Source organism: Betta splendens, chromosome 16, assembly GCF_900634795.4.
Source record: "Betta splendens chromosome 16, fBetSpl5.4, whole genome shotgun sequence".
NCBI classification, from domain to species: Eukaryota; Metazoa; Chordata; class Actinopteri; order Anabantiformes; family Osphronemidae; genus Betta; species Betta splendens.
In genome coordinates, this window is record NC_040896.2 from 1,845,601 (window position 1) to 1,872,138 (window position 26,538).

The 26,538-nt window shown below is 40.8% G+C and overlaps 1 protein-coding gene across 6 annotated transcripts; it reads left to right on the top strand.

The window, feature by feature from the left end:
- The first annotated feature begins 18 nt into the window (after positions 1 to 18).
- On the top strand, positions 19 to 12,098 carry kpna5 (karyopherin alpha 5 (importin alpha 6)). Of its 6 annotated transcripts, none has more exons than XM_029128749.3 (14): positions 19 to 157; positions 1,285 to 1,418; positions 6,408 to 6,509; positions 6,580 to 6,691; positions 6,837 to 6,931; positions 7,181 to 7,312; positions 8,128 to 8,216; positions 8,303 to 8,402; positions 8,493 to 8,656; positions 9,476 to 9,554; positions 9,635 to 9,760; positions 9,848 to 9,975; positions 10,086 to 10,264; positions 10,613 to 12,098. In XM_029128749.3, exons 2-14 carry the CDS (start codon positions 1,290 to 1,292, stop codon positions 10,795 to 10,797), a joined length of 1,620 nt encoding a protein of 539 aa, XP_028984582.1. In that variant the 5' UTR covers positions 19 to 157; positions 1,285 to 1,289; the 3' UTR covers positions 10,798 to 12,098. The 6 variants fall into 6 exon arrangements, with proteins under 6 accessions (XP_028984582.1, XP_040923675.1, XP_028984580.1 ...); XM_041067741.2 differs by having other exon boundaries at positions 22 to 157; positions 6,592 to 6,691; XM_029128747.3 differs by lacking the exon at positions 19 to 157 and adding an exon at positions 162 to 277.
- The last annotated feature ends 14,440 nt before the right edge of the window (positions 12,099 to 26,538 follow it).

Below are 26,538 nucleotides of genomic sequence, written 5' to 3' on the forward strand. Positions count from 1 at the left end.
GCCGTTGATAAAACAATGACAGTTTTTAATCAACATAGCTGGACTTTTTTCAAAAATAAGATACAATCCAAAACAAAATATTTTGTGAGATATCAGTAGGTGAATTACACCGGTGCCTTTAGTTTTACCGGTCGACATCGGATGGGAGTTACGTAAGGTATTGTTGACACGAAAGGGATTGTGGGAACAGTCTGGCAGCCGCCATTTTACTGAAAAAAACGGAGGTTGGGGGATTTTAATACATGTACGCATTTTAGGTGTTTTGTATCTACACAGGGTAAGAATGTATCATCTAGAAGTAGGATAAGAAAAATAACTGCAACTAAATCCCTGTATTCTCTCTGACACTACGCACCAGTAACTAAGCCGCCTATCGTAGGTCTGGTGTTTCAACTACACAGGGACGCTTGGCCATTTGTGTAATTTTACAAAGACGTCTTGGAAATGTGTACTAACAGGATGGGCGGACATCAGCTGCCCGCGTTTCGTCTGAACTCGAGCAGTTTGGCTGTAGTGGCAGTGAAGGCTGTCAACGATGTAGTTAGCATGTAAAGCGTAGTGGGACCGTGAACGCAAAGCGGCGCGTGCTGGACACTGAACTAGCTGCTCTCTGTCACTGTGCGACCTTGACAGCGCATCCGAACAACTTTTTGATGCAGTACTGAGAGCAATTTAAACTAAAGCAAATGTTCTGGAAGTGCGTCAGAAGCACAAACATCAAGATTAAATTTTCTACAGTTTTACAGTGAAAATAAATGTAATGCAGTCCGCTATGTACTTAGTAGTGACTGAAAGGTTCATTAATATTAATAATGGACGTTGTCATATGGCTAATGTCATACAAAACAATGCAGCGACAGTGATGTAGCAAGGGATGTGTATTGTAAAACGCATCTGCCCTACCTCTCCTCCTAACTTTCCTAACGATATCGTTTGATTTAGAACCTTGCATTTCCTTATGTGTAAATGTATAAATGTGTGTAAAGATTGTTTATAATTTAATAATTTACAATACTATAATGACGTAGATTGCTTCCCACGTGTTCCAAGACAATGTCTTTCATATTTTCTCATAATAGTTTATCTCTTATTAAATCTCTTATTACATATGATTAGAATCTGTTGTTTGTATTTGCTTTTTTACTGTTATTAGAGTTTCAGCTAACACGGCTTTACTGTAAAAACATCTATAGTCAAACCTTAAATTTCACTTTAAAGTTTGTTTTTAAATTTATGTTTCTCACTTTTGTTAAGGAAGTGCACCTTATTCTAACTGACTTTTAGATACAATGGCGAGTCTGGGGAAGGACAACTACAGGATGAGAAGCTATAAGAACAAAGCGTTAAATCCCCAGGAGATGCGACGAAGAAGAGAAGAAGAAGGAATTCAGCTACGCAAACAGAAAAGGGAGGAGCAGGTAACCACTGTTAACCCTGAACCATTTAACTCAAGTCCTATATTGTTTACATGCTCTTACAGCGAATGCAAATGGGAAATCCTTAGAATAAGAACTGAGGGTGTATCAGAGTACCCAAAGCCACACTGAGAGCAACCTGTGCCCCTCCACTTTCCATTCATGGATGAGCCACATTGTAGGGTTCCACAAGGTTCTATTTCAGGTCCTATCCTCTTTTCTATATATTAATTGACCCTGGGTTCCATCCTCAGAAGATACAGCATTTCTTTTCATTATTATGCTGATGACTGTCAGATTTATATACCACTTAATAAGAATGATGATTTCTCTGCTAAGACATTGCTGGAATGTGTGACGGACATTAAGGCCTTAACAAATAAAGTTACAGTTACTGTCACAAATTCTTATTAGGGTTTAGGTCTGGAGACATGCCTAGCCAGTTCATCACCTTTACTTTACCCTCAGCTCCTTGAGCAAGACACTTGTTGCCTTGAATGTGTATTTGTGTGTTATCATGTTGGAGTACTGTCCTGTGCCCCAATCATAGAAGGCAGGGGATGATACTCTGCTTCAGTATGTCACAGTACATGTTGGAATCCATGGTTCCTAATCCGTAAGACACTCCCACCACCACGCTTGATTGTAAGCTAGACAGACTTGTCTTACCTTTTTGCTGTCACATACGCTTGACACCATCTGAACTAAGTAAGTTCAACCTGGTCTCATCAGTCCGAAGCATATGGTTGAAGGAATGCATATCCTCAGTCTGCTTTTCCTTAAACTGTTTGCATCAGCTTAAGATGATGCCGTGTATGGTCTGAGCACTGACAGGTTGACCAGGCTGTTGTCCACCATGCTGCAGCTCAGTTTCAGGTTCTGTGTGATCTACTTATTGCTGAGCCAACTTTATGTAGAGTAACAGTTTTTCTTCAGATTCTTTCCATGTGACATGTTGAACTTCCAGGACGCAGAGTTGCAGTCTTACATGCCACTGCTCCCCGACCACCTTAATTATAAAAAACACAAACAAATTAAAGAAGACTTACCAGAATTTAATAAACATCAAAACGATTCCTCTCACAAAGTAATAATAATTGAATTTAATCTGGTTTATTAAATATCAGATCTCTTGCGTCTAAATCCCTGTTTTTAAAGGACTTGATATGTCACCATCACGTAGATCTGTTTCACTGAAACTTGGCTACAGCAGGATGAATATGTTAGTTTAAACCAGTTGACTCCACATCAGTTGAATCACATCAACTATCATGTTCCCAGAAGTCCAGGTTGAGGTGGAGGAGTAGCAGCAATTTATAACTCACTTACTAATCCTAGATCTAAACATAGTTATAACTCATTCTCACCCAGACATAAAACTCAAGAAGCCAATTGTGTTTTGTATTGTTTAATGTGCTCCTGCTCCATATTCAGAGTTTAAAACTGAATTTTCTTAATTTTCTATCTGACTTAGCACAGATAAAGTCATTGTAGTGAGAGACTTTTTTAACATTTAACTGTCTCAGCATGTAAATGAACCCACTAATTGTTTTAATCATATCCTTGATTTTGTCCTGACATATGGGGTTTAAATTGACAATTTAATAATTCTTCCCCCAAACCCTCTGTTATCTGCCAGATTCAAGCAGGTGATTTCGTCATCTTTTGCCTCATTGTCACGTACAGTGCTTTGCAAAAGTATTCACCCCCCTTGGTATTTTTTGTGTTTTGGTGCCTCACAACCTGGAATTAACATGGATTGTTTGAGTGTTTGCATCATATAATTTACAGAACATGCCCACACAACTTTGTAATGTTTTATTTTTTAATGTGAAGCAAATAACAAATAGGACAAAATAGCAGAAAAGGTCAACATGCACTATACAAAGTAATGGCTTTCTTCTGGCCACTCTGCCATAAAGCCCAGCTCTATGCAGTGCACGGCTTATTGTCGTCCTATGGACAAATACTCCAGTCTCTGCTGTAGAACACTGCAGCTCCTCCAGGGCTACTATAGGTCTCTGTGCTGCCTCTCTGATTAATGCCCTCTTTGCCCGTTTGGTGAGTTTTGGTGGGCGGCCGTCTCTTGGCAGATTTGCTGTTGTGCCACGTTCTTTCAATTTGGTTATGATAGATTTGATGGTGCACCTGGGTATAATCAAAAATGTGGATATTTTTTATAACCTAACTCTGACATGTACTTTTCAACAACACTGTCCCTTACTTGTTTACTTGTTCCTTCGTGTTCTTGGCAATGTTTGGTTAGTGATGCCTCTTGCTTAGGTGTTGCAGCCTCTAGGGCCTTTCAAAAAAGGTGTGTATATGTAATGACAGATCAAATGTCACTTTGAAGGTATTTGGTTTTGCCAGAGCTTTTTATGGGCTTCATAATAAAGGCATACATATGCACATGCCAATATTCTGCTTTCTATTTCTAAAAAATAGTTATATATATATATATATATATATGTATATATATATATACACTTTATGAACTACTTTACTAATACAATTCTCACCATTAGAGAAAACATTTATCAGCATCCTCCTCTAAATGACAGAAACCATTGTCTAGATCCACCAACTTGAACTTTACCAATACGGCTGTCTTACTTAGAGAACTTTACTGATGTCTTAAAGTTCTTTATTTGCGCTCTTTTCATCGTCAGACACTGTGAAAACTAGAATGACAGAATGAAATAAATGCTCTGTACACTTACAGGTACACATCAAATAGCATCAACAACATTCAAACACAGTTACCATGTGTGCCTCTGGGACCATGTGCAGAGTTAGCAGCAGTTTCCGTCTCTCCTTGCCCTCATGCTACTGACCCACATTTCAATTTCTGACCACCTGAGTAGAATTAACCTATATGAAGAATTCAGACAAGATTTAGAAAACATCCTAGCACAGAAACAGCTCTGGTTAGAGTCACTAATGATCTTCTCTTCATTTCAGACAATGGTCTAGTTTCTGTCCTTGTCCTCTTCTCTTAGATCTTAGTGCTGCAATTGATACAATTGATCACAACATTCTATTACAGAGAGGAACAGCACTGGCATGGTTTAAATCCTATTTGTTGAACAGATTCCAGTTTATTCATGTTAATGACTAATCCTTCATATGCAGGATTAATTTTGCAGAACCGCAGGGTTCTGTGCTTGGTCCAATGCTGTTCAATCTATACATGTCTCCTCTAGGTGATAATATTAGCATTACGTAATATACATTTTTATTGTAATGCAGATGACACTCCAGTTATATCTGTATTTGGAACCAAATGAAACAGAACAACTAGTTTGTTGTTCAAGTTTGTTCAAAAGACCTCAAATCCCTGATGTCCCAAAACTTCCTTCAACTAAATTCACTGTTAAATAAAACTGAGGTTCTTATCACGGGGCCTAAAAATTGATTGATTGATTGAGACACAATTAAATCACATAGCTACCTTGGATGACATAACATTAGCTTCAGATTCTACTGTGAGGATAGGATGTCCTTACAGCTCTTTAAAAAGCCTACAGCTTATTCAAAATGCTGCAGCCAGAGTTCTGACATGGCATAGAAAGAGAGATCACATCATATCCTACATTTGCGTCTCTGCACTGGCTGGCTGTAAAATGTAGGATAGAATTTAAAATTTTCATACTCACCTACAAAGCACTCAATGATAAAGCTTCTTCTTGTCTAAAATACCTCATAGTTCCTTATGCTCCCAGCAGAAAGCCTCATTCTTAGCTGGTCTACTTGTGGTTCCTAGAGTCTTTAAATGTAGAACGGGAGGCAGAGCTTTTAGCTACCAAGATCGTCTCCTGTGGCACCAGCTCCCTTTTCAGGTTAGAAAAGCTGACAGTCTCCACTTTTAAGATTAGGCTTAAAACCTTCCTTTTTGATAAAACGTATAGTTAGAGATGGTTCAGGTCATTGGAAATGATTGTTAGTCAAAGGAACCATCTCTTAGTCAAGCTGCAATAGACATATACTGCTGGGGAACTCTCTCTAGTAGTTGTCCTCACCTATAGGTATCATCGGACTTAGAGCTTTGTGTCTGTGATAGGCATCTGAGGATCCAACCATCCTGCCTGTGCTCTGTTGTTGCTGTGCTTTTCACTCTCTCTATCCTCTCACCCCAACCGGTCGAGGCAGATGGCCGCCCACATCCAGCCTGGTTCTGCTGGAGGTTTCTTCCTTGTTAGAGAGGGAGTTTTTCCTCTCCACTGTTCCTGTCAAATTGTAATTAATTACAATTAAATGCTTGCCGTATGTGGGATTTGTTGGATTTAGGTGTGTATGGTCTTAAATCTTACCTTGTAAAGTACCACAACTATGTTGTGATTTGGGGCTATATAGATTGAATTGAAAAGAAAAGAAAAGAAAACTGACCTGTACGAGAGAGTAAGAGCAATAACACCAAAATTAACTCACCTGGTTCATTTACACCTGAGACCTTGTAACAATAATTAACAAATAATAATTTGTTAAAATTATTATTTGTTAAATAATAATTATTTAATAATAATTGGGACAGAAAATTATTAGGCCCAGATTGAACACTTCCACTTAGGGTGAGCTCACTTTGGTGGTGATAACATCCCAGGTTTGTTATTTTTAGATTGTGAAATAATCTTTGTTATAATGGAATGAATGAATGAAACATGTTTGCATTGTCGCAGGTTTGTGTATGCAATTGATTCATTGATATACTGTATATATACGATACTATGAATCTGTTCTGGTCTGTATATCATGAATTTACAACCATCTTATTACATTGTATTGGTGTTACTGTAACTGATGTTCAAACAGACTGACAATTTTTAGATTTGGGATGTATAGGTCTGAGAAAGTGAATTTAGTAATTGAGCACTTAAATTTATAGTAATATTAGAGAAAGGCACTGAATATATGATGGCCATTTCCGTTTTAGTGTGGGAATGTAGTTTGGTAGAAATAAAAGCAGCAGCTTAATCATGTGACCTGTGTTCACAGCTGTTTAAGAGGAGAAATGTAGGTGTGCCAACAAATGACGAGTCAATGTTGGAGTGTCCAATCCAGGATCCAGATATCAGCTCCACAGTACCTGTTGAGGGGGTAAGTTCCTTTTATTTGGATACATATATGTCTACGGCTTTCAAGCTTCAGTATTTATCTAATAATGCAGGTCTTTGTGCAGGAAGGGGTCATAATGCCTGATATGATTCAGATGATCTTCTCTGAAGACCCAGACCAGCAGCTAATGGCAACACAAAAATTCAGAAAATTGCTGTCCAAGGGTTTGTCCTAACATTAAATAATGACAACACCTCCAAAATGTTGTTAGGTTTTAAGCCAATCTTTTTTCCTTCGATGGAACATCAGATCACTTATATCTTGTAATTGAGTGAAATGCAAAGAATTGTGCTTTGTTGTTGTGCTCAGAACCCAATCCACCCATTGATGAGGTTATTTCCAGTCCTGGGGTCGTGACTCGTTTTGTGGAGTTCCTGAAGAGAAATGAAAACTGCACATTGCAGGTGAGGGCATAGGTTTAGTCATGTTGACTTTGAGTTTCTGGTTTTCTAGTGGATGCGTAGATGTTATTTGTGTAGAGAGGGACAGAGTGGACGTGACTTTACAATGTTCATAATGTTATGATGATTATTATTTATAATTATTGTTATTGATTATTAGATTACATGGTGGGTATGGTTATTTTTTAAATGGAATATTTTCATGCGATGTTAACTAAAAAAGCAGTTGCGTGTTTTGTGTGTGTCCACTAGTTTGAGGCAGCATGGGCTCTAACCAACATTGCATCGGGTACCTTTCTGCATACCAAGGTGGTAATTGAAACGGGAGCTGTTCCCATTTTTATTGAGCTGCTGAACTCTGGGTATGAGGATGTCCAGGAACAGGTGAGAGCCGACAAATAACAGAAAAAGCAACATAAGAAATTTTATTCTAGAGTTCTTATTCTAGAGTCTAGAGTATGCATTGGCATGTTCACTCTGGGGTCTGTCGCAGAGGCCATGAACGTCTCTGATGTTTTTAACTTTAGCTCGACAAATGTTGTCTAAATGTTTTTATTAAATTTTATTATATCGAAGCATAAATCTAGTTGACCTTATCCAAGCAAGGGGCCTAATGCGGTGTCAGTTTATTATCCTTCTAAAGCTCAAAGGGAAATCAGCAATGCTTGGAGTTAAAGATGAAATCCTGCCTGTGTTCAAAAACTGGTCCAAACATCCTGTCTATGTTCCGTAACTGAACTCAGGTAGGACAGATGGACCAATAACTGAACACAGACAGGACAGTGGGACCAGTAACTGAAAATGTGATGAGAAGACCATTAACTGAACATGATGATTGAACCAGTAACTGAACACAGACAGGACGGTGGTACCGGTAACTGAACACAGACAGGACGGTGGGACCGGTAACTGAACACAGACAGGACGGTGGGACCGGTAACTGAACACAGACAGGACGACGGGGCGGGTAACTGAATACCAAAAGGACGGTTCGACCAAGAATTGAACACATGATGATTGAACCAGTAACTGATCACAGACAGGACGGTGGGACCAGTAACTGATCACAGACAGGACGGCAGGACCAGTAACTGGACACAGGCAGGACAGTGGGACCCGTAAATGATCAGAGGCAGGACGGTGGAACCAGTAACTGTCCCAGATGTTCAATGGTGATGGCGTGTGTGTGGTGGTTTCAGGCAGTCTGGGCGCTGGGGAACATAGCAGGAGATAATGCTGAGTGCAGGGACTATGTGCTCAACTGTGGCATCCTGTCATATTTACAACAGTAAGTGTTTTTTGGTCTTTCTGTCATAGCTCGTCAGACATCACATCATAACAGCTGGCTTTTAAAAATATATTTTCCACACACAGGCTACTTGCTAAATCCAACCGTCTTACAACAACCCGCAATGCAGTATGGGCTTTGTCCAATCTCTGCCGAGGGAAGAACCCACCACCAGATTTTGCAAAGGTAAGTCATTTTATGAAGTGTCTGTTTACTGCACTAGTTGATCGTGATGTGGTATTTATCTTTTGTTTCTTTGTCTTTCCAATTTCCCAGGTTTCTCCCTGTCTCAGTGTGCTGTCCAGGCTTTTGTTCAGCAGTGACTCAGATGTGCTGGCCGATGCTTGCTGGGCTCTGTCCTATTTGTCTGATGGTCCCAATGAAAAGATCCAGACAGTTATTGACTCTGGGGTCTGTCGCAGACTGGTGGAGCTGCTCATGTAAGAAATTGACTGAGCACTAGTTACCTGGTTGTCAGAACAACCTACGTGAGCTTTAATAGTATTCCTGTTAATTCACATGTTGTTTTAACTGTTGGTTTGACTCAGTAAATGCTCTAAGTATCTGCCACATGCGCTATGCTGCACTACTCAGATTCCTACTCCCTACTTGCATTTTTCTCAACTACCGTTACAAAAGGTAGAATTGGTAAAGCTGATAAAACGACTAGAGGCACGATGTTCACTATGTTGGGTGTGACAGTTGTCAGGCTCCCAAATGTTTCAGTAGTCGCTTTAACCTGATTGTTACTGATATCAACAGTTGTTGATGTTAACCTCTGCCTTTGTGTTGTTTTATGACACATTCCTGAACAGAAATAAATTTAGAAGGTGTTAGGGCAGGGAGGAATTTTGGCATTGTTTGCTCCCACATTCAGCTCATAGTGGGTTGAAGACTTTCCTTCTCCAAGAGCAACACAATTAGCATGTGTTGTCTGGCGGTGGGGGTGTTGTACTGTAAACATAGACTCCCTCTGCACATGAGATGCCAACGGAGTGATGAAATATGTACATGTCATCCACACACAGCAGCTAAGTGCATAGTTAATCTGATACTTCTCTTTCGATCATGTTAGACTGTAATCACAGCTTCTGCAGTTGTCTTTCATTGTTAACTATGTATGTATCTAGTCACGCTTTGTAAGTTTAATTTCCAGAAAGCCCTTTTGTGATGTGTTTACTATGACTTTTGTAGCTGGATAAAGTGAGCACACAGTTCTCCCACGTGACCCTTGCTGCTCTTGTGTTTGTGTTCCACAGGCACAGTGACTATAAGGTTGTGTCTCCTGCTTTACGTGCAGTGGGCAACATTGTAACAGGAGATGACATCCAGACTCAGGTAGAAGCGCCCTCACACACCAATTTACAATCAGTGAAGTGTTGCCCACTGATATGTTATATATCTGTTTGTCATCTTAGGTAATATTGAATTGTTCAGCACTGCCGTGTATACTCCACCTCCTTAGCAGTCCTAAGGAGTCCATCAAGAAGGAGGCGTGCTGGACAGTGTCCAACATAACTGCAGGAAACAGAGCTCAGATTCAGGTAGAACCCGGCTGGCCAGAGGGTGGTGATTGATGTGTGATGAGGTGTTGCTGTCCTGTGTGCTGACAGCCTTGTTTGGTTTCTCAGAATGTGATTGACGCCAACATCTTCCCAGTACTCATTGAGATCCTTCAGAAGGCAGAATTTCGAACACGAAAGGAGGCAGCATGGGCTATCACTAATGCCACCTCGGGGGGCACTCCTGCACAAGTACGGTGCGTTCAAAAAACATCAATGTGATGGACAGGGCTACAATTATCAGGAAATGTGTAAAGATTCAGCATTTTACTGAAAGTACAAATAACATTTGTTTTTGTGTGAACAGATATCTGGTGTCTCTGAATACTATCAAACCCATGTGTGACCTTCTGACTGTGATGGACTCCAAGATTGTGCAAGTGTCTCTGAATGGTCTAGAGAACATTCTTAGACTTGGAGAACAAGAGGCCAAACAGAATGGAACAGGCATCAACCCATACTGTGCTTTCATTGAGGAGGCTTATGGTACCACTCCACAACACAACAGTTATACACAACTGAAAACATGCACACACAGCTGAAGGTTCTCAAACGCTCATGCCTAAGTTTTGTATGCTTAAAACAATCAGACTAGTTTATTCGGGGTCAACCCAGACCAGTCAGGTGTGGTAACCCAAACTCCCAGGGTTTTTACCTGCTTAGCTGTTTCATGTGAAAATTTTCTGTGTTTAGTGTCACCAGCAGCATAAATGAATGAGAAAAAATGTCCTCTAACAAGGATCCGTTTGGGAAAAGTCCTGTACATGAGCAGATCAGAGCAGATTAGCCTGTTGTTTAGCAGAAAACCAACCTCTACAATCTGTGTGTCTTCAGGCCTGGACAAGATTGAGTTCCTGCAGAGCCACGAGAACCAGGAGATCTACCAGAAAGCCTTTGACCTGGTTGAACACTACTTTGGTGTGGAGGAGGAGGACAGCAGCCTGGCTCCACATGTGGACCAGAGCCAAGGCCAGTTTGTCTTCCAACAGGAAGGGCCCATGGAGGGTTTCCAGCTTTAACCGGCCTGTCCTCCATCCTGGCCTCTCACCCTCTTGGACTTTGCCGTTCTTATGCTGGGCCTGTTCCACCAGCTCCTCTCAGAGCCTCAGTTCTACTATGCCTTTACAACACTTATGTTTGAGAGACTGTGCCTACAGCAGGATTTCCTTTGATTTTGTGGGGTATTATGTTCTCAAGTCTAAATGACATTGCTGTATGTGTAACAGTTAGAAAAGTTGTGTCTAACTCAGCATTCATATCCCCTTTTATATGTGAAACTACCTCTTCAGCAGCAATGTAAATAAAACAAGGCAGGCCCTACTGTTGGTACACTTACATTTCTACTTTAAACAGTCTGAAACCAGGGTTTAGGGTTGGGTTAGAGCCGCTGGCTTGGATACAGAACCACTGTATTTACCCAGATTGCTGTATGTTTGAGTCTGCAGCTCCTTGGTCCCTTCCTGTTGATTTGACCATGTGTTGTCCTGCTGGAGCCCCCCCCCCCCCCCCCCCCCCCCCGGGCTCCAGCAGGAGCCCTGGGGGGGGGGGGGGGGGCCTGTGTTAGAACGGAAATAGTGTTTACTACTGTGTTCTGCTGCTTATTTTAAAGTCTTCATTATATCAGTTTAAAGCAGTATCAGGACAAGAATGCCTGTGTTACATGATGCAATCTGCAGCAGCCTTGATGTTAAATGTTATGTTTTTGTGTTTTATAGTTTGCTCCTCTGTGGTGGCAGTGTCATTTACCTTAATTTATTTCTCCTGGCAGCAGTCATTTCAGTGATTTAATGGGATTAGTCGACTCTGAGGGTTTGTATATTATATATACATACATTACAAAGTGTAGAGGAACGCATGTGGCCCAAGAAGATGTGATATGCATAATATTTTCTGTATGCGGTTGTAGTATTTTCAGGCCATTGCTGTGTTTTCTTGTTTACTTCGAGGTTTTGTTCCCTCTCCTTTGTCAGGTTCAACCACTGAACCACAAGTTTTTACAGTATCTGGAAACACTTTTTGAGTAAGTGAACATATGCTTCGACTATATTTATGTAAAATTGGAAAATATTTTTAATGCAGAAATAACCTCAAGCACATTTACTGTGTATAGTTTTCTAATGTTTATATGTGTTTTTGAGTTTTGTTTTCTTCAGTCTGGTCTCTGCGTAGACTTCCAGCACTGAACCAAACAGCCACAGCTTGTGCTCACTGGATTCCACAGATCTGACAGTTAAGCTGACTCTTGCTCGACTTCTCTGCACATTTACATTTTGTAATAAAAAACAAAAAATAATAAATTGATCAGTTGGATATAAATATACATACTTTATTGTTCTTTTATTGCTCTGCCACCCAGAAGGTAGTTTAGTTTGATATGGCACCAATTCACAACCAAAGTTATGTCCGTGCAAAGTGAGGTTCAACCCTTCAAAAACCTGTCTGAATTCATCTGTGTTGGTTAGGATATGAAGTTGATATTATGAGCAAATATCTACTAAATTCAACCAGAGGTTTAATAGCTAAATATTACAATTAGATGATTGTTAAAATGTTTATTGTTTCTGTCTATTTATGGTGTGTCAGGGTTTAAGGTAAACAATATTGAAAACCCAAGAAATCCCACTTGAGAGAAGGAAAACCTTCACTTTTCTAATTAATCTCCAGCAGAACCAAGCTCTGGGTGGGATGCAACGATGTTGCCTGAGGAGTGTCACGTCTTGGTTTCACTTCCGCTGCTATTTTGAAAGGACTTCCTGTTTACCTAATGTCACAGCTGTTCCCTGCTTCTACTGTCATTATCTACACCTGCACTTCATTAGTAATCAGTTCACCTTGTATTTAAGCACCACCTCTCACCCCAGTACCTTGCCAGATTGTTGCGTGACATTCACCACATTCCAGCGTTCTGATTCCTAGCCCAGCCTTATTATCTTGTACCGTGTTTTTGACCATCGACGCCAATCTTGTCTAGCCCTTGTCTGTGTTGTACGCCTTGGCCTCTGATCCTGTTCGCTAATGACCTTGCTTACCTGATGACGACCCTACCTCTGACGGAACGGTACTGTAATCCTGAGCCTTTGTTATTGAATTTGCCTGTCCCCGACACCGATTCTGCCTGATCCTTTGTACCGCCACGTATTGACCACCTGTGTGTGACCCTGCCTGATCTGGACTCTGTGTTTTGGAATAAACTCTCATTTACTATCCTCAGGCTGGTCTGTGCAAGGAGGCCAAAGGAAGGGAGAAGAAACGACAACGTTTGCCACACGCTCAACTTCAAACTTGAGCATGTGTGTCACATAAAGACTAACCGAAAATGTAAAAAAAAAAACAAATAAATATAATTTGCAGCGTACAGGCTGGATACAAACAATACATCCATATATAATGTCAACATGAGAGTAAACTTTGAGATGGTTCATCACACTGATGATCTCCGGTTGATTTCTTTATAAGAAGATTTCCACAACATTTTGGTGTCAGAAGTGGGATGGATGTTCCCAGACTGAAGGTAAACCACCGGTGGGAATCTCATAGGAGATTCAGGGAAATTTCCGCTCCAACAAATGGAGGGCTGGAATCCCGCCTGATGCTGGGTCCGGGTGGCGGACAGCGGACGCTCCATTCAGTTTGTGAGTACAGTGTTATGAATCATCTCAGTTTACGGAAACACTTTGGGTGTTGTAACTCTCGTATTGGTTAAGTCACGTTCGCGTTTAAATTCTGTAATACCTTGATGGTGAGAGCCCATTAGTCTGTGAAGGACTTTGTGAGTAGCAGACGCCAAAATACAAACAAACAGGGAAAGGTAACTGATTGATCACTGGTAGGATTACGAAGAATTTGTGAAGCCATGAGGGCTTATAAGGGAAACCACCGTACGAGTATAAATTAAGCAAGATTGTGAACCACTTTAAGCTCAGCTTGTGTGTTATATGTCACTTTGTGTCAGATTTAGCTTGTTTGTTTTTTGTTGTTGGTTTTTAAGTCTAGATTAATTATAACTGTTATAACATAACCATTAATTATACTTAATTATGGAGATAGTAGATCTATGGATGTCCCACTGGAGTAAAAGGGATATGATTGATCTAATAATATAATGCTATAAGCTTGTGATGACTCATTCACTGTCTGTGTGCAGCATGATAAACACACCACAGGTACGTTGCTCTGAACCATTGTGTTGTATAAACTACCTGGCTGAAACAGAGTCATCATAAGGTAATTGTGTGAATGCAAATGTCTAACCATGCTGTGGTATGGGAAGATCAGAATGAGTGGAGACTTGTGTGTTTGAAAGAATCCAGTTAAAGTCTAAATATCTGCCCAAGTGAGTCTAGGAACAAAACCAACGAAATTACTATTTAATTCTTACAGGTTCTGATTAACAGGCTGCAAACAATGGAAAACTGGGTGAGGATGTTCAACTTTGGCACCAGGTAAACTATAGAAACAAATAACATTTTATTATGTAGTCTGTGTCACTTATTTAGCAAAAGGTTGAAGCAGGAGAAGAAGAAGTTGGCAGGTAGGAAGAAGAAGGTATGGGAAGTTAAGAACATAAGGAAATCTGTAAGATTTGTTTTGAGAAAGAAAGTCTTGTGAAAGTGAACAATGGGGATAAATTAGCAAGTAGGGGAGGAATCAGGGATCTGTACCCTGCTGTCTCTGTGTGAGGAGCTTTGATCCATCAAGGAGACGTCATCTCTACAGGAATCTGGGACCAACGAAAGCTGATGTTGACCAGCAGCAGAAGACCCACAGTGGGGGAGAAAGGACACTCTCTGACCTCTCTCTGACCTCTGTGCAGGACACAGACCAAGACTCTGACTAACTGCTCCTTCCAGGGAAAAAAAAAAAAAAAAGGGATTTTCTTCCAGTAGGTGTTTGTTGATTACAGGCACCAGAATCAGAACAAAAGAGACGATGCAACAAATGCTCAACAGTGAAGACGAGAAGGTGTTGGTGACTGAGAGATGGAAGAACAGCTGCTGACTCTTCAAAAAACGGAAAGTGATGGAAGTTTACACCAGCCGGTGTGAGAAAGGTCCAAGACAAAGAATGAAGGAGAAGACAACAGCACTGACAGAGCGGTCAGAATCATAATGACTGTTCTAATCAAGAAGAACCAGATCTAGTAAGATCCAGAGCAAAGGATTATCATCAAAATCAGCTAAACCACAGAGACAGCAGAGGACGACAGGTCAGAGCATAGAGAAGACACAGACATGAGCACAGAAACATATAGAGAAGGAAAGATTTTATAAGGAAAGCATATGTGTCAGATTAAAAAAGATAAATAGATGATTAAGATAAGTTTTTCTATAGTGCATTTTTATCCCTGAGTGATGATAATGTAATAATGATAATGATAAAACGGGATAGTATTTATGACCAGATACTGGTTGATGTGGATGTTTACTGAAACAGATAAATCTAAATAGATTTCACTTGAGTCTCTGAGCCAAGGTGCCATTGTTTAACACCTCAACACCACCTTGTCTGTCCTCACACCAAAGGGTTAATTAACTTTAGAACCATATGGAGCTGTTTTCACCCAGACAGTCCTGGCGGTTTATCAGTGATTACTAACTGGATGTGAATCTAGCATATTCTTGTTTTCTCTGACTAAAGTCATTGGGATTTGCTATAACTTTACAGGGTTAATTTGTGTTATGTGGCCAGATTATTTTCTCCGGAATTCGTAATTTTCCTAGAAATATTGGAATATTGGAGATGCTAAATTTACAAACAAAACATTTAATAGAATCACTAAGCGATATCTTAATTGAAGTTTTTAGAAGTGTATTACTGTCCATAGATTTGCGATTTTGAAGAGATCTCTCCCATATAACAATTTACATGGGATTATTTTTTGTGACTATACATCACTTTTTGACTTGAACTTCTGATTGCAACACAGACTTGATTTTTATTTTGTTTCATTTATTTAACCTAATCATGCTCTGTGGAAGTCTCATTTCACAAACAGAAACAAACATATGTTTCTTAAGAGTTATGAAGGTGTTACTGAATTCAGTGTACATAAAGTATATAGTTTTGTTTTGCTTGTTTGGGGATTTTTTTATTTTTTATATGATTTTGTTTGTTTTAACCTTAGATTATCTGCAGTAAAATGAGTTTTTCTAATGAGGTGCTTTAGGACCACAGTATACAATCATTTCTGTTCTTGTAGCTTTTAACATTGGGTTATTTGCTAACTTGTTTTTGCTGTAACCAACAATTTTCATTTTCAATCCATATCTTCTTTGTGAAATCAAGTTTTGATGAAGGGTGAACCTGGGTTATTCCAGGTACACATGCTAACATCTCTTTTCTTTTTAGCAGAATTGACTCATGGGTTAAATCCATGTATCAAAAGGGAGGAGGTCTAAATATTTGTTTGTGATTTTTAGAGGGTTTTTTTTTTTTTGAAAGTGGTTCTGATTTCTAATCCAATATTAAAAAAAGACAATTTCTTATGAGAATAATAGTTCTCATATTTATTACAAATTAAATCTTTTTCTATTTGTGACAAATGACACAAATGCAAGTTTTACTTGAAGAAACCACATTATCAATCAGTCAAAAAATGAAATAAAATAAATAAAATACAAAAATAAATTAAAAATACCAGGAACTATTTAACAGCTATAACCTCCAAAGCTAAAGTTTGAAAAGATGAATTATTAGATCCTTCAAAATGATTGGCTTTGAACTAAACATCTAGTCTATTCTTTATTTTTATTGATGTTCATTTTATTCAAACTCATTAAAAATGCATCGGCTACTGTTTTATTATTTTCACAAACAAAGATCTGAAATGATTCTGTTTTATATAATTGTCTTAGGAGCCATAGTAAGACCTCACAGTGAAACCTATAATACTTTCTGCTTCACAACAACATGGTTACTCAAACTTTTCCACAATAGCTTTTAGAACAGTTTTTGCTTTTACTTTGAACATGTTTTTATGAAATGTTTCCTGTTTTCACTTCAGAAAGTTGCTTTGGAGTAACTCACACAAGAAACTGTTTTTCTATTTCTATTTTTCTAACACTAACACTTACTAACACGAACACTAACATCTAACTAACTTTTATCAGCATTAGCTGCTACTGCTTTGTGTCATTGACAATGTCATTTATGTACAAGGTGTAACTGCTTTTAGTTTTCTTGTTACAGTTTTATACCTTTAAGCTTCCCTTGACAATTCTCCCCTCAAAGCAGGAGCTGACCTAAACTATTGTTTTGGACACAGATGAATAGAAAGTTAATGAAAGCGTCATCAACAATGCTTCTGCTAGGGCCGAATTGCTGACTGTGGGAGATTCAGTGGAACATCAACTTCAACTTCAACTGCTTGAATGTCTTCAGATTGGGAAACAAATCAACATTAAAAATAAAAGAACAACAGAGATGGAATCAACAGAAGAGCAACATTAGGAATCATCTTAGGGAAATTGTTAGTTCCCTTTGTAAATCTTAAAAAAAGCAGACACAATCAGTTGAGACCTTCTTCAGGATTTTACTTGCAAGGAGTGAGCAGTTTACAGCAAAGACAACTTCCTCTCACTGAAGAGAAGACAAGGATTCAGCTCATAATATGTATTGCATTCTGGGAGGTGCATAGTCACAGAGTACGTGGGAAATATTTCCTGCACAAAGCAAGCAGTGGGCTCATCAGATAATGATGCTACACACCGGTACTCCCTATTTCTTGCAGAGCAGAGGGGAGAAAACTTCAAGGCTATAGCACAGCTAACAAGGCTTGAGCAGATCAGCAAAATAAATTCCAACAATGTTTCAATGATTAAATGCAGTATTTCTCCAACATTTACCTCCTGTTTAACATTGAAACATTTATTAAACAATCATGCATACATCAGAACAGCACAACGTCTTTTGATTTTCAGTGCAGTCATCATAAAACATGGAATAAATGTTACAACATCGTAGACAGGGTCAAAAGCACAGAAGCACAATATTTACAGCTTAGCATCCATTTCCGTCGACATAGTGGAGATCCTCTTCACAGTTATCGAACTTCAAAGGTGTATAGTGTATTTGCCGAGAGTGCATGACTGCGCACACCCTGAGAAGGCCTTGATTCACCAGCCTGATGATCATGGCCCTCAAACAGGGAATTACGCACAACACAATCAGCATCAGAACCAAAAGAATCAGTCGAATCGGTCCAAAAATCTTCATCAGAATGTCAGTCCATGTGCCAGACCTAAACCAATCAAACCAGGATTTGTCTTTCACTACATCAGCCGCCTGCACATTGGATATGTGCTGTAGGTCACGGAGTGCCTGTTGGGTGACCTTTGCGTCTTGGTCGTCTCCTGGAATGTATGTGCAGCACTTGGAGCCAGCCCACTATTGCACACACTCCACCTTGGCTTGCAGTGAGCAGATCTAACACCAGGCGGTCCTGTAACTCACGGAGTGTTAGGGCAGTGAGACGACGATCTATACTGGCAAGGGCTGTTACGGTGACATTGAAGAACAGGGTCATACGGTAATTTATGGTTTCAACTCTTAGCATGATTTTTCCTACCCCCACCCATGGAAATAGGGATAGTGCCACTTTCTGGCCTGTAGTCCAGAGCTTTTTGTCCATGGGGACGTCTGATCCCCAGATGCAATCACTTTCCTTCAGATCAATCTCTCGCTTCCGTAGCCGTCCCTTGGAAGTCGTCTGCTGTGGTGTCATCACGAAGGAGCCATCTGTTGGGGATATGCGAGGAGCACAAATTATAATAATTGGTTTTATAGCTCCTGAGTGGAGATACCAATTATGTTTATAATTTAGATTCACAAATCTTGGTTATTAGCTTAAATATATATAACTATATGACAAGTGTCTATAGTTTGGCAAGTGAAACACTTACTATTATTGATTTAATAATTCCATCCATCCATCCATTTTCTTAACCGCTTACTCCCTAGTGTGGGGTCACGGGGGTGCTGGAGCCTATCCCAGCTGGCTACGGGCGAGAGGCAGGGTACACCCTGGACGGGTCGCCAGTCCATCGCAGGGCAACACATAGACAGACAACCATTCACTCACACACTCACACCTACGGGCAATGGAGAGAAGCCAATCAACCTAATGCACGTCTTTGGAAGGAAGCCGGAGAACCCGGAGAGAACCCACAGAAACACGGGGAGAACGTGCAAACTCCACACAGAAAGGCACCAGGGCCGCCTCCGGGAATCGAACCCAGAACCTTCTTGCTGTGAGGCGACAGTGCTACCCACCGCACCACCGTGCCGCCCTGATTTAATAATTATTAATTGAATTAATAATTACTTAGTTTACGGGGCACCACCCTGTTTCCAGGGACCAATTACCGATTTGGAATAGCCAATACAGTCTGATTTGTATTTAAGTTAGTTGAAGGGTGAACTCCGTACCATAGCCAACTCAATTCACTAGTGCTGCAAAACCATACAAATAATCACAAACAACGACCAATTAAATTATGAACGCTTTATTGAACAATTAGCATTAACTCTAGTGTCAACACTATCTTGAATAACTCAGCAAATCACAACTTAATCTTATGGTGTGTTCGTCTGGAAGTACTGTATGTGTATGCGCGTATACCTGAGATAAGAGGGGTGTGTGTGTGTGTGTGAGAGAGAGAGAGAGAGAAAAAGGAGGAGGGCGGAGCGCCCTCCTTTAGGGGCGTGGTGAGGTGGCACAGCTGTGCGCGTGTGCCGGTGAGCCCTTTGAATGGAGCGCGCGTGTCTGGCGCTCACAGGGAAAGAAGCGTGTAAAGGAGTGTGAAGTGGGACTAGCGTGGATAAGGCTTGTGGTCACACAAACACGTGGGGCTATATTCTGCGATATAGTCATGTGATCACGGAAGCGCGCAGTGGTTGAAACGTGCGCTTGGCGTGGTCGCAGAAGAGACAGAGCACTACACAGTAACACAATAAAGCACTTAAGCTAGTAAAATCACAGGTTACAACACTTCAGTGTGCACCTCTTAGATTCACGTAGATCGGTAACAGCGTTACAGTCACGTGATCGCGGAAATACACAGTGGTCAGATCGTGTGTGCAGGAAAAGAAATAACACAACAATAAAACAATTACTGATCCCCTAAGAGTTCTACTCTGCTCAGACCTAAGAATGCCTCTGCCTTACTGCGCAATCCTGGTGAGAAGCTCCGGCGTTGCGTGCGTGCGTGCTTGCGCTGTCGCGGTCCGGTCCAGGTGTGCGTCGCGGTGATCGCGTCGTGATCAGCTGATGCAGCGGCGAGTGAGGCGGTTACGCTGGCGGTTTCCTGCCGTGTGGCTGGAAGTAGATGGGTGATCAGGCCCGTTCTCTGTGACGACGTCCCCGTCAGTTCAGCTGCTGGCTGCGGTGGAGGCTCCAGGCGGACGGAGAGAAGAAAGGTCTGCAGTGGTCTCGTGTGCGAGGGGAGAAGGGACCGGGATGAAATCGGAGAGAACAAGGGTCGAGTCTTCTGTCACGGCGACTTTTATAACCGTGTTTTTGGTCACGCCCGTCCTATTGTTTGGTCCAATCAGGATGGCTGCCGTCCAAGTTCTTCCGGCTGACGTCCAAGTTTCTCCGCCGTTTGTCGCTTGTGTCAGCGGGAGTTGTATGTCAGCGGGGGAGCCAGGTATGGGTCCCCAGCCTGGCGCCTGGTTTTGGCGCTGAGATTTGAAATCTCTTTGTTCTCACTGACTACTATCAGGATGAGGACTTTACATGCAGACCGCAGTGCCTCCTTTGTTTGAGCATGTGGGACCTTAATAATAATTCTGTTAATAACAGATTATACATATGAGGTCCCCCAACAGCATATAGCATGAATTTTTAACTGGTCCCTTCATTATATTCCCAATCTCTTTCTTTAAACAGTTTCAGTTATCACAGTTATTTTATTTATCAAATGTTTCACACAATTCTACTTTTTTAAATTTCCATCAAATCCAAAATTCTTTTTCCACTGTGGTAAGTTATATATATATATTATTATAGTCGACTGAGAATGTCTTTTAGACATGTATTTGGAATCACCTTCAAGGTTTTCACCCTTAGTGTTCTTTAATTTGCTTCTCTACGAGGATTGAGATCAACGATCAGTCACAGTGTTCACAGAGATCATCGACTGTGCCAGGCTTCTACAGGAACTAGTTTTCTGCCGACACAGCTGTCTCAGTAAACCAACCTCTCAATTTTGATCTCAATCAGACACACAACACAAAAGGTCTCTGAGACTTCCTCTAAGAAGTTAAAATTCACTTAGAGACTGACAAACAATAACACTTATTTATAGTCTGATTTACTCCAGCTGATCAGAGTTTACGTTGACACCGTTAGGTTTCCACTCTGCCGCTGCTTCAATCAGACAAACTATCATTAATCTATTTTACGAGGACCCCGTCCTCTTTTACCTCGTGACCTCGTCACGGAACTTTTCTGAAGACCCAGTCTTCTTTTACCTCGTGAGCCACTCACGGAATTCTTATGAGGACCCGGTCCTCTTTTACCTCGTGACCTCGTCACGGAACTTTCTGAAGACCCAGTCTTCTTTTACCTCGTGAGCCACTCACGGAATTTTAAGATACCTTAGGATTTACTCTTTTCATACTCGCCTGATCTGTGTCCTGGCCCTGGTTCAGGATCCCGTCACCTCGCCTCGTCTGACCACCAGCCGACGTCTGACCTGGGCAGGAATTCACCTCCCAGGATTTTCTGCAGGTTCCAAACCTGGCTGTGCACAGACTTCAGTCGCCAGCTCGATGTCCCGGCAAAGAGAGGATCTTGGGATCCCGGACGAGCCCCCAATTATGTTAGGGAAATTGTTAGTTCCCTTTGTAAATCTTAAAAAAAGCAGACACAATCAGTTGAGACCTTCTTCAGGATTTTACTTGCAAGGAGTGAGCAGTTTACAGCAAAGGCAACTTCCTCTCACTGAAGAGAAGACAGGGATTCAGCTCATAGTATGTATTGCATTCTGGGAGGTGCATAGTCACACAGTACGTAGGAAATATTCTCTGCACAAAGCAAGCATTGGGCTCATCAGATAATGATGCTACACACTGGTACTCCCTATTTCTTGCAGAGCAGAAGGGAGAAAACTTCAAGGCTATAGCACAGCTAACAAGGCTTGAGCAGATCAGCAAAATAAATTCCAACAATGTTTCAATGATTAAATGCAGTTTTTCCCCAACACTTTATCTTCTTAATCTGTGAGCAGGGAAACCATTATTCCCTCTATGAATGTGGACGAGCAACAACAGAACATCAAGGACTTAATAGAGAGACAGACAGTAAATGGACAATAACTTCAAATGTTGACAATAATTTCCCTTGTTTGTATGTTTGACACTTACTTCAGTGTCAAAAAGGGAGGAATGTGGGAAATTTTGTGTTTGTCATGAGATGCTGTGCCTCTGGCTGAGGGTTGTTCCTGGGGGGTCGTCAAGCATTTGTTTATCAAATGGTGGGGGTTTCACTGTAGTGACCACGGGAACATTGTTAAAGGAAGTAAAGGGGGGTTTACTGCACTCATGTATATCAAAGAATAGTCAACAGCTAATGTGGGGGTTTGTAACAGGGAAAAAATACAGGTCTTGTGTCCTCAGTCCTTCAGTGGATACTTTGTACATAGTAAGATGTGCCTTACGTCTTAGATGTAATTGTGATTCACTCCGTGTCCACATGAGAGTAAACTTTGAGATGGTTTATCACACTGATGATCTCTGGAAGATTTCCACAACATTTGTCTGTTAGATGTACAGTGTATGCAATGTATAAAAGAATTAATGAGTTTTATTTTATTCCAAAGATAAGGCTAGACAACTGAAGGCAGTGAAGTTCATTTCAGCTAGGCCTAACATTAAGCTAACCTTGTTACATGTAAGAATGTTGTATGTGCGCGGTGGCCAGAAAGTAAATTTGACCTCTAACTTAAAGCTAGCGCTGAACTCATGTCCCAGCTTAACATTACCACTGCTCAAATTTCCTGCACCCTTAAATAGACCATTCTAATCGAGACCATTCTTCGACCTGAGGTCGAGTCGTAGCACATAGTGATGGGTAGATGAGGCGTCATGAAGCGTTTCAACACATTGGAAGACTGTTTTGATACTGTGTCATTACTTTCAGTGAATACTGACACCTGCTGGACCGTAAAAATCTCTACAGGCAACCTAGTTGACAGACTCAGCTGACAGTGATTTTATGACCTAATATATACAATAATATAATTTAAGTCATTGTATTTTAGATTATTATTATTATTATTTCATATCTTCATTTATATATCTTCAAATTTTTAGATACAGTCAATAAAGTGAACATGTATCATAATATGAAAATCTAAGTGAACATGTTGTGAATGAGAATGCCTTTTTTTTTACAAATTTTTATTTAAAAAAAAACGTTTTTCCAACGTCTTAAAATTGAGTGTGCTATGCTTTTTTTGGTACAACTTCTCCAGCTGTAGAAAAGACCTGGTCACACGACACAGATTAGGCTGGAGTGCAGAGTAATTGTAAGGACAGCTGAAAGAGGTTTGGATAGACTTTTGGTTGACCCAGTATTTCATAGGATCCTGGGACCTGGCGATATCGCCCCCTGTCAGGTATCTCTGCACCTCCTGGATGGAATCACCTGTGGCATTTTTGATCTATCTGCGCACTTCAATGACGAGATCTTGCCAATGGTCATCTAAAAAACAACAAAAAGGCATTTTAGTACATGATTTCCAAACAACAAGAAACAAATAATGCTGAATAACATGCGTGAAGTGGGTGCAGACAGCTGCTGTAAAGACGGTTCCAGCTGCGCATCATTTGTGCGTCCAATTACAGACGCACAGTCTGACCGCGGTCTACTGACAACCTCATTGCACTTGAAGGAACTGCGGAACCAGAGTGGTTTAAATCTGGGGTCTAGAAGTGTTGCTGGTGTCAACACATTGTGAGGTGGTTTTGTTAAAACAGGAAAGTCCTATCAAACAAATGTGACATTTAACCTGCAAAATAATATGATTAGTAAACAAAGAGTCACTTTAAAATTAATCTGAATTCAGATAGATCAAGCAGAAATTTGAACAGAATGAAACAACAAGAAAAAAATTAAAAGAAATAATTTACTTTCTGATAGGACATCAAAATGGCGGAAACCTTTCTGTTGGCGTGAGGCTGCTCCATAATTATAGATGAATTTGACGATGAACAGCAAACGCTCAGGGATTCCTTCTGGCAGATGCAGCTTGACACATGCGCTTCCTTAGAAATAGTTTGGCGCGTCAGACATTTACTGATACAGGAACTGTATCGATCGACACCGACACAGGGTTTCGCTCTACTGTATGAGCTTGACACGTGCGCCGACGTATCTGTGTGACACGTGTTGTGCCAAAAAGCGACTGTCTGCCGCACGCAGGAGCACGCACCGCCTCGTTAAGGCGTTTAGCTCGGTTTGTGTAGGACTACAGCTGCTTATTTCGGTTTCAAACGGCCATAACTTGTAAATATGATTCGCTACACGTTTTCTAGTGGACGCAGTGACGCCACGTCTTTTAGATTTTGTGTAAACGACGGCAATAATCATCGAAAATCTCTTTACAGCGATCGTAAATCGTGACTGTTTAACTCTATGACATGACGCTAGGACTCAGATCTACGACCCAATATTGCTGCAACATGTTTGTTCTTCAAATTTTGTGTCTGATTGAAACTGCACGAGTGACCATCGAGTTGTTTCACTACTTTAATATCTGTATGAGACCAGTTAAACCAGTAAAATGCTTGTTGCCACAACGTGATTATTAGAGGCAAAGCTTTTGATCAGAAGCTTAATTTCGCCTTATTTTAAATACATGGAGCTCTGCTTTGTTATATTTACAGATTTAATACAGATCCAGTCCATCTGATCTTTGTCTGTTCCTGCCTAAGACCAGTAGCATGCTGGTTTTATGTTGCCACAAAGTGATTAAAGCCAATATCTGTTTACTGAAAGTTTCTTTCTCCCTTATTTTAAATTCATGGAGCTCTGCTGGATTATAATAATAGATTTAATGAGCATTCAGTACATCTTATCTCTTTCTACACCAGTTTGAGACCAGTACAACCAATAAAAAGCTGTTTCCACGTTGCCAAAAAGTGATTTATGCCAATATTTTTTAACAAAAAGCCTATTTCTTTCTCATTGTAACTTCATCCATCTCTTCTTGGTTATATTAACAGATTTAATAAACATCAAGTTTACTGGTCCACTGTTTTTACCTCTCTGAGACCAGTACAACCAGCAGATACTTTTTTACGTTGCCAAAAAGTGATTCATGCCAATGTCTTTTGACAATAGGCTTGTTTCTGCCTCATTTTAAGTTCACAGAGCTCTTTTTGATTACATGAACAGATTTAAGTTCACTTGACCACAGTCTGCACCTATGACGTAGAATCACTTTTTGGCAAAATGATAACAAGCCTTTTCTTGGTTCTACTGATTTCAGACTGGTACAAGAAGTGATCAGATGGACTGGATGTTAACTAAATCTTCAGTTTGATCCAGTAGAACACATTTAAAGCTAAAACGAGGCAGAAATGTGTCTCATCAAAACAGTGAGGCTTGAATCAATTTTTGACAATGTAAAGTCAGCATCTTACTGGTTCTATTGGCCTCAGACAGGTACAGACAGAGGTCAAGTTAACTTAAATCTGTTTAATATTAATAAGGAGAACTCCACTGACTTAAAATGAGGCAGAAATAGGCTTCTTGTGATAAGATATTGGCATGAATCACTTTTTGGCAACGTGAAACGAGCATTTTACTGGTTGTACTGGTCTCTGACGAGTGCAGACAGTGGTCAAGTGTAATGGAAAAATTTTGCCTTGTGCTATTTCTTATCCAACACAGTCGTCATGTGCTGCAGGTGCAAAACTGAACTGAACATTCTTACACAAACAACTACTCTCTCGTGCCCTGTCGTACATCAAGTCTAAACATCTGATGTTCCATTTGACTGACTAATAATTTATGATATATGTTTGTCTTTTACACCCGGACTCTGGCTCCATCCTATCTGACTCCCCACCAGACCCAAGGCTGTTAAAGCGAATGCATCTTGTCTTGGTAGCTCGTGTTCCTTCCTTTGGATAACAAGACATGATGATGCAGAAGTGAGAGAGCAAACATTCTCACTCACAGCGAGATAAGGTGGCGCAAACAATTCCATTGCTGCAGAGAGACATTCCACCAGAGCCAGAGAAAGGGGTTAAAAGGCAGAGACAACTTGAGGATTGTGGGCTCTTTGCTTCGACCGCGTCCCTCGTGACATCCTGTGGGGGGTGCTCCGGAAGTATGGAGTCCAGGGCCCGTTGCTAAGGGCTGTTCGGTCTCTGTACAACCGGAGCAGGAGCTTGGTTCGCATTGCCAGCAATAAGTCAGACCTGTTCCCGGTGCATGTTAGACTTCGGCAGGGCTGCCCTTTGTCACCGGTTCTGTTCATTATTTTTATGGACAGAATTTCTAGGCGCAGCCAGGGGCCGGAGGGGGTCTGGTTTGGGGACCACAGGATAGCATCTCTGCCTTTTGCAGATGATGTTGTCCTGTTGGCTTCATCGGGCCAGGACCTCCAGCGTGCGCTGGTGCGGTTTGCAGCTGAGTGTGAAGTGGCTGGGATGAGAATCAGTTCCTCCAAATCTGAAGCCATGGTTCTCGACCGGAAAAAGGTGGTTTGCTCTCTCCAGGTTGGAGGAGAGTTCCTGCCCCAAGTGGA